Genomic DNA, 9,572 nt, shown 5'->3' with positions numbered 1-9,572 from the left:
TATGCAATAATGTTTTGCTCACACTATGATGATATTACTTTCATGAAATTTAAATAATATTTTGTATTTATTATATTCAAAATCTATTGCATACCGTGGTACAGTATGTGTTTATTTAAATTAAAAAGGATGAAAAAATTTTGGGTTACCCCCACTAAAAAAAAATGTTTTGACATGGTCAGATAATTATGGTCATAAATAGGTCATTTAATATCAATATTGTATGACATCTTAATAATACATCTTCTCGGATTGTTATTAAATAATCAGAACAGTGGCAAGATTCTATGAAATGCCTATATATGTATATAAGTATACAGACTATGTTATATATAAATTAAAGTACTTTGCTGTGTAGTAATATATAAATACAATACTAGTTAAAAGATAGAATAATAATAATGTTGTAATATATAAATATGCATCTCGACCACAGGTCTATGTGGTTGAGTTGGTAAGACCTTTGCACGTTAAGAAAAAGGTGCGGAGTTTGAGTCCTGGTGGAGGCAAGGTTTCCTTTTCATTCTGATCAGATTTTCCTCTTGGGTTTATCCCATTGGTCTATTAAATTAAATAAGTATATAAATTAATATTGTTTTCTATTATTTGTTTTTATATTATATATGCGCCTAAATATAATGTCCTGTAGACGTTTAGCTTTCATAGTCAGCTAATTGAAAATTAATTTAAAATATTGTTAATCCGTCATAAAATATATATTATAATGTCAACTGTATATATATATATATATATATATATATATATATATATATTCGTTGAGAGCTATGCTACACGATGTATTTATTATGTCCTCTATTCGAACACTGTATTTACCTTTCTTTGATGATTTATATGTATATATATAGAAAAATTGTCAATAGGTATTTGTCAATTTCATAGTGAAACATTTGAATTCTGAGAGTATGGATATGATTCTAATGTTCTAATGTAAAACATGAGTTACGTAATTTTTAAGGTACCATACAATATTTTGATCTTGAATGACCTTAAATGATCTATTCGTGGCAATCTGACCAGGTAAAAATGGTAATGGTATGGTATATACATTGAATGACCTTAAATGACCTTTTATGAACTTAATGACCATATGTCCATGTCAAAAGTGTTATAAATCCTTGACCATGAAATATAATTTTAGATATCATAATTCTCATTAAAGTGGTTTAAAAACCGATATATTGTTAAATATAGGATTTGCTTGGCAATAATTTTGAAATTCAAGATGGCCGCCAGAATGACCTCGAATGAAATATTGTAGTTAAAAGTAAAGATTTTGAATTCTGAGAGTCTGAGTATGGTTCTAATGTAAAATACGACAATTATGTAATTTTTAAGATACCATACAATATTTGACCTTAAATTACCTTAAATGACCTATTTGTGGCAATCTGACCATGGAAAAAATGGTATGATGGTATTCTTTGACCATATAAAAATAGTTTCAGACATTAGAATCATAATTCCAAGTGGTTTAGAAGAAGAGATATCAATAAACGTAGGTTTTATTAGGCGGCCATTTTGAAATTCAAGATGGCCGCCATAATGACCTCTGATGAGGTGGTTCCTACCAAAAATTGAATGCTATAACCATAAGGAGCATGTAAAAAAAATGGTGTTTTGTCTGTAATGTCGACATCCATCTGCTTAGCTGCCGGACTTTAATGAAACGTTTAATAAAACTCAAACACTAAGCTTACAACTTTCGATTAGCATACAGCACTAATGTATGCAAGGTGTTCTATACACCTTGCATATGATTATCTAGAACGATCGTTCGTTACCTTAATTGGTAACATTTTGGTTTACTAATTAATATTCATTCATTCATTCAATTCTTTGTATACACTTAATTAAGAATGGCGAGTTTTTTTTTTAGTTCTGTTTGTACTGCAGTGGCGGCGCCAGCGGTGTGGCAGTGGGGGGGGGGGGGCTTAAGCCCCCCACCGGACAGGTCAATACCCCCACACCCGCCGGACAGAGCTCGTCGGGCAGTCAGACCATAAAACATATAAAAATAGGCACACCAAGCCAACACATGTCTGTCACAGTCTGAGAGTCATTTTCGACCATCTCGAGGTTGATATTCTTTAAAAAAAATCTCATTTGGGAGGGGGAACCCCCTCTCAACCCTCTCCCAGCTCGAGCCTACTAGCTCAAGTTCCCCCTGTCGGACAACTTAGCCCCCCAGAAAATATATCCTGAGCCGCCACTGTTGTACTGATGATGTGTCGGAGAGAACACCCGAAACATATTTACAATTAAATCCTTAGTTCTTTTCTTAAAATGTGTTGTGATTTGATTTTCATCATTTCCGTCCGTTTGGCTCATCAAGGATTGGAAGACCTGCCTATTTGTTTGCTGAGGAAGTATGAGAGGTTATCCCTACGTTTCATAAAGCTGAATTGGATTATCATTTCTTACGCAATTAATTGCAAAACGTCGGCGTTTTCCCAAAATTTTGGTAGGCCTATATTATCATCATTGTCATTATTTTTATTGGCAAATTAATTGGGCATTGATAATTCAATTAGGCATTGATATAAGTAAGGATTTTAGCGAGTTTGTGCAGTTATGTCATCATCTTTTTAGTTGTTTATATATTTTTAATATTGTATAGGCCTATTTTAGATGTAAGCCTATCTTTTGCTTGTGGTCAAGTTTTAAATTCATTCTTGAATTTTGTCCGCTGCCTTAAGGAAAACAATTTTCATGAGATTATATTTTAAAATCATGACGAATAAAGCTATTTATGTCTACGTCTATGTCCATGTCTATGTTATCATTTAATTTCCTGGAAATACGGTATTAACTCCAAAAGTATTTCTATGTCTCCACTCCTCCCTCCCCCCACCCCCATCACTCGGCTGTTAACCAAGGACTTTTCCGCCGCAGCTGTCCGCCTGTCGGTGATATTTACTTTAAGTTCCCTCTGTTTACTTTGTTTTTCATTGAATATTCTGGACGTACTACAGTGTGCCACAGATGAAAAAGTGTAGATCCAAATTATTATTATTACCAAAGATCATAGTGATTAGTTATAGATCTTTGTTTACCGGGTTTTACTGTACCTTGTTAATACTGCTGAAATTTAGAGGGCGCTACACCCGGAAACAAAAAATAAACAATCAAAGGTAGCTGGTAGAGAGAACAGAGATAACTGTTCCTAAACCTGAACAGATAGAGTGAGTCTGGTTTATAATATTATGCATTTAGTTTGATATAGGCCTATATTTGATGAACCTGATAATATGGAGATTTTCTACGAAAGATTATCACTGTTGTTGTTACTACTATTAAGCAAATTGTCCATCTCTTTAACCCAACAATGTAAGTTAATCAGTTGCGCGCATACTACTAACTAGGATACTACTACTACTACTAGGACTAGGTATTATAGGCCTACCTAGCCTAAGCTAGGGCCTAGTTTGTTACTTCCCATGGAAGGCCCTAACTAGCCCTACCCTAGCTAACTCTGTACGGGTGGCTAGCCTTAGCATGGCCGAGGTACGGTATGGAGAATGCCATCCGTTTCGGCCGCGAACCATCCTAAGCATACAGTAGCTAGCCTGGGCCAGTATAGCATTTCATAGGCCTATATCCTGGCCCTTTTTTTAAACATAGATGCCAAATTAGACCAATTTGCAGGCGGGAGATTTTATTTTAAAAACCCCTCCCCTAGGGGTTGTAGGTATGCCCCCCCCCCCTCAGGAAAGATCTTCTAGATGCTCAGAAATACATTCTTTAGGCTAGTATTTTTACAGCTGAAAATAGGTTAAGAATCCGCATTATTTTCCAGAGAATACATGTTTCTGCCATCCATGAACCTGTCACACTCGCATAACCTAGCGTGTAGCGGTTGGTAGTGTGTTCTGTTATCTTATCCGACGATACTGACAGTGCCTTGTAAAAGAACAACATATTCTGTTTTGCTACAGGAAGTTTTAATGTAATCTAAAAAAAAAAAAATAGATTTTCAAATATTTACTGACCCTTATCAAAATTTATTTTCGAGAAGGTTGAAATAGAAAGCCAATTACCACCTCAACCAGGGTGTGGTGTGCCACCATTTACTTGTGTTTGAATGTGTAACGACAAAACCATCCTATTTTAAGCACTTTAATGATAGATACATATTTAGCAAAAGAATAACAAAATATACACACATTTTTTTTTTATATGCAATATTACATTTATGAGAGCATGAAATAAATTGCAAATGGGGGAGTCTCACGCCAAATGCGTGAGCATTGACGTGTATGCCTTAATGAAAGCGTAGTAACACTCCACTCTTAGGGCCTGGCGGCCTTGCATACACCTACAGATCTATTGTAATAAAAATTTTATAATTCAGGTCAGTGACATCTGAAAAATTCTTAAAATATTTATGGCTCAAAGAGTTACTGTAGCTCCTCCACTAATGTCAAACATTTATTTTCTGCCACAGCCCTATGCCGAAACTCACTTCTTTAATATAAACTGTTAACTGCCTAAAAAAGCCATGAAAAATTTCCTATTATAAACTTGCTTTTTTCAAATAATAATTAAAGTGTATTTTGAGTTATTGACATACAAAATTTAATAACAAGTTGTATGCTTTGGTGTCACCAATCATTTTGAGAACCTTTGAGTGTCATTGGTTTCAAAAGCCCTATCATAAAGTGTGCTAATGCCGTACTCACTGATTATGTTGGGATTCACCATGTCTACACCATTGTTAATTTTCAATGTGTATTTTTTAGCTAGTTTACTAAAAGAGCTTGGATTTCCAAAATAAAAATAGGATGAAAACATGTGGTTTGGTTTGGGTTTAAATTTTTATAAACGAGACATTTTTCTTTGTTTATTAATTTCCTGTTATCAAAAGTAGCCATTTATTTAATTCATTTGTATTTCTCAATTTGTAAAAAAATGTTTGAAAATATTATTTTTATATAACAGCAGCAGTTGTTTCAATGGGCAAGTCGGCAAGTCAGTCTTCAACTGATAGTCCCAGTAGTGATTATTCTGCTGATTTTGCTGTTGATGGTATTTCTAGTACATGTTCTCAAACAAGTAAGTATCCCAATTGCAGTTTCATAGCATCCATCACCTCTGGCAGTCAGGGGCAGTGACATGGAAATAAATGTTGAAGTAATTTACTTTAGACAGTATAACAACTAATTTATGGTGTAAGAAGTATTCAGAGTCATTGAGGCTCTAGCTCCGTCTATAGTTTTGCACCTTGCAAAAAAAGTTCAGTATATGTATTTATTTTTATAAACCGCATACATAATTCTAAGTATCTGATTGGTTAAAAAGCGGGCAATAAACTTCAACCATCTCATTGTTTGTTAATTCCTGGGGAATGAAAGTATTATAGATATCACGTTTAAATGATTTTTGCCCTGTTACGATTATTCTCGAGGCCCCACCCATAACGTTACTACAGTATGTGATTTACGACACGGATGGTTTTGAGAGAGGTTGGCCCTTTGATCACCTGCAAGGCCTAGGAAGTAAGGCTAAGTCTATAGGCTTACTTGGTGTACAGTACTCTTTTCATTACTTTAATTAGGTTTCATAGAATCTAAATTTTAATTTTAGTCAAATACTATTTCTCCTCAAAAAGTTCAGTATATCAAATCAGATCATTTTCTTCAGTATGAGAAACCCATGGATCTTGATAAAATCCAATAATCAGGCAAAATTTAAATGTAGGGCTTTTTAAATGTCTCTGAATTCTAAACTATATTTTTTGGTTCCTATGCTTTTTTAAGCAAAGGAACCTTTATGATACCCAAGCCAAATGTTCGTTGAAGTGCGATTGTGCGTAGCTCGTGGCAATTTTGAGATATCGTGCGAACAGAAATGGAAGGAAAGGTAGAATACAAATAGATCTGACATTAACAAGAGGTGATCCGCTTGAGAAGCAGATCACCAATTATAATTAGAATTTAGGTCTGAGAGTTCCATTTCCGGCAATCAGAGGTGTATAATCATAAATTTTCTTTCCTCAGCCCCAACCATGGTGGGGCTGAGGTGATCTACTTTCCAAAATTGTGCAAGTCTCTTCCTGTCCCCCCTCTAATTTGCTTTCCTGGAGCCGCCACTGATAATGATAAATTAAGTAAATCACCCTTATGTTTTTGAAATCAAAATGCTAACTTGTGTAGTCGCAATATTACTTACACAAAAGTGAACTTTAAAAAAAGGAGAAAAGCAAAAACCTCTTGATTGATTTTAAAAGTACTGTACATGCAAAAAGACTAAATTAATGATTTTTTTAAATTTATCTTATTTGTTTTTCATGGTTCGAATTTTGAATACGTTACAAGCTAATCAGTAGATAATAAATCATTATTTTTATAAAGGTTAGTTTGCACGAAATACATACGCGGGCATAATTATGACTAAAAGGATAATTTTAAAAACTTTTTTATGATGAGTATTTCAGTGGCAGATTCAAGGGGCCCAGCCATCCCACCATCCGTATATTTTTTTTTTTCGAAATTTAAAAGTGGAAAAAAAAAATTAAAATTATATTCAAATTCAGTCTTAGAGTGCCATTTCCGACCAACTAGAGGTGCCATAATCATAAATTTTCTTACCTAAGCCCCAACCATGGGGCTAAGGCGGTCTACACTCTCATTCTGTAAAAGTCCCTCTCTGGGCCCAATTCTATTTTAAATTAAAAAAGGCTATATGCGCCAGAGCTTCCAGGGGCTACTAACCCTACTAACAGCCAGCCCACAATCCTCTGTACAGGAAATATAAGCAGTTATAGTATAACAACATAATGAACAGCCATAATATACTATTCAACTGCCATAATATACTCATGCTACTCAACTGCCATACAAGTGAACTGCAATAGAATAATAGTGAATGTGTATAATATAATAAGGAAGGAGATAATAAAATAGTGAATTAAACAAAATAATAATGAATGTACATAATTATAATATAATAATAAATGAACGACATAATAATAACAACATACATAATGTAATAATAGATGTAAATAACATAATACTAAACATACATAATATAATAACAAACGTAAATAATACAATACTAAACATAATATAATAACAAACGTGTATAATATAATACTTAACCCAGGCCCGTAGCCAGGTCATTTCAAGGGGGGGGGGGGTTGGTTGTCTTGGCGTGGGGTCCAGGGGCCTGCCTAATGGCCACGATGGGGTCGGGGACGAATCCCCTGAAGCCAGAGAGGTTTTTGTGTTTAATGGGTCTATACTGTATAATGTTATGCAGTTATGTTTTGAAAAAGATCAATGTAATAAAAAGGTAATAATATAATAAAATTAGAAAAATTTTCTGAGAATTAGAATGTATAAATCACACCGAAAGATATAAAAAAACCTCATGCATAATCAATATACTCAACACATTTATTATTATAAAACAAAAAAAAAAGCTATTCTTCTTCCTCCTCTTCCTATTCTTCTTCTTCTACAACTTCTTCTTGACTCTCATTTTGTTCACTGAAAATAATAGTACTATTTTACTACATGGCTAAAAAAAAAGCACAAATATTGTCATTTACTGACAGGGCCATCGTTAAAATAAATCAGAGCCCAAAATATAGCATCATATTCAATAAGTCATCTGACTTCATGAGAACCTAAACTTTACAATTATTTGTTATATACAGTACTAGGCCTAATTCGAAATTATTATTTAAAGACTTTTAACGTAATCATACTGATTAATAATAGCTGAGATTTGATGCACATTTCAGAATTAATAATTGTTTTTTAGTATATCTTACTGAATATTTATTGTCTACCAAATGAAATATGAATTACTGTATATGCATCTTTAGAAATACAATTTCTACAATATTAATCTTGTATTTATATTTTATTTTTATTTTATTCATTTGGCATGATGGTTCAGGAGTCAAAAAATCGAAAAATCTCCTGTCGCCTGAAGGACGTGCGGCTCCCAACGATATAGATATATGTTCGATAAATTCTATCTTTCCAAAAAAAAAAAAACGAAATTCAGCACGTCTGTTGTCATTCTAATCAATGGTGTTTGTAAACGTGCACTGATGTCATCGTCGAATCCCAGGACTTTCGACGGTAAAGCTGGCATGCCTGCCTAGGTCCCAGGCCAACATATAATAATTAACAAAATGTATATTTTTTTAATATAGGCCTATGGCACATACTGTACATGCACTTCAACTTTTACTACAAAAGCCTGGGCCTAGTTCCTGTAGTACGTCCTACTGTTCTTAGGCCTAGGCCTACACTAGTTTGTTGTCGTCGGGGTATAATCCTGTCTCTAAATGAACTAGGAGCGAACCTAGCTAGTGAAGATCTAGGCTAGGCTATTTTGATTTTGAAATCAATAACCCACCTTAAAGGACTAGGTATCTGTCGTTTTCTTTTTTGCAAGCGGACGAAAAAAAGTCAGTTATTTTACGAAGTTTCAAGATTCTTTATGACTAAAAATTAACAAACACTCGTTTTGACGCATTCCGTTCTGTAGTGTGTGTCTGCTGTTGAAAACAAACTTCCTAGCCTAATTTTGTGACTGGCTATGATGACTGAGATGGACCATGTTGATTTATTAATAATATTTTGTTTGGGATGGAAAAAAGGAGAGTAAATTTCCCCAAATTGCTCTATCAGCACATTTTAGCGTGCGCTATGGACAGTATGGCTATGGAATTTACTAACCACACAATCCACAATCAGGTGATTACGTCGCAAAACTTTATCTGCATTTGGTGGATTAAGTCGCAAAAGTTTAGCTTCGTTTGGTGGCACCATTTACTCTAGGTAGACGGCGACAGGTTTCGTTACCGGTTGGTATATTTCTTACAAACATTCAGCCAAAGGCCAGTGAAAGTTGAGACGGCAGCCGGGTTTTTATCGATGTTTGCGATCCTTATGTGTGCCATCATAAAGTCATGGTTTGCTGGAGTTGCGTTCAATTTAAATCTCCGAACTTCTGAAGCTGAGATATTCTATTAATGTAGGCTTGTATCGCAGGCTACAAATAAGAAACAGGTGACCAAATAATGAATTAGGTGCTAAGTTTTTATTAACCCCGGTATTCTTAAAACGAACTTAAGTCGAGCTAAAACTTTAAAATTACGTCATTTCGTATTCTTAAAACGAACTTGGACTAGCACTACGACTAAATGACGTGAACCTCGACTAAAATGATACCTCCGCAAGCCGATTTTTTTAGTCAGCCTAGGGTCAGGCTAAATCGCCGACTTGAAATATTTACCCCACTAAAAACGTGTTTTTTGTAACTCACGATAAAGTGAAACGAATAAAAACGATTATATACGCAGGTTTGATATATCTTCGGTGTGTTAAACAAAAGAGACACCAAGCTTAGCTTCTGGAAGGAGAAATTAACATGTTTTGCTGGCCACATGCGATAGTTCCTGATTTGCCTGAAATCCCCTCGCGTTGCGATCACGTAGCTTTACAATAACAACAACAAAGATGGTGCCGCCCTCGCTCGGGCTCAACTATAATATTTCTCCAAAGAAAGCAAATTTTCAGTGTCTGTTCAAATTC

At 34.5% G+C, this 9,572-nt stretch overlaps 1 protein-coding gene across 1 annotated transcript in view; it reads left to right on the top strand.

Annotated features, from left to right (window-relative positions):
* Positions 1-3,172: 3,172 nt before the first annotated feature.
* LOC117121591 (hyalin-like) overlaps positions 3,173-9,572 on the top strand; it is a gene marked incomplete at its 3' end in the record, with an annotated part of 21,982 nt that continues 15,582 nt past the window's right edge. The window contains exons 1-2 of the mRNA XM_033266826.1: positions 3,173-3,348; positions 4,960-5,073. Of these exons, the coding sequence (XP_033122717.1) occupies positions 3,270-3,348; positions 4,960-5,073 (193 nt within the window). The remainder of the gene's footprint in view (positions 3,349-4,959; positions 5,074-9,572) is intronic.

Source organism: Anneissia japonica, unplaced genomic scaffold (assembly GCF_011630105.1).
Source record: "Anneissia japonica isolate Jap-2015-1 unplaced genomic scaffold, ASM1163010v1 scaffold285027_len36607_cov111, whole genome shotgun sequence".
Lineage (NCBI taxonomy): Eukaryota > Metazoa > Echinodermata > Crinoidea > Comatulida > Comatulidae > Anneissia > Anneissia japonica.
The sequence above is the reverse complement of the archived record's forward strand: the minus strand, read 5'-3'. Positions and strand labels throughout refer to the sequence as shown.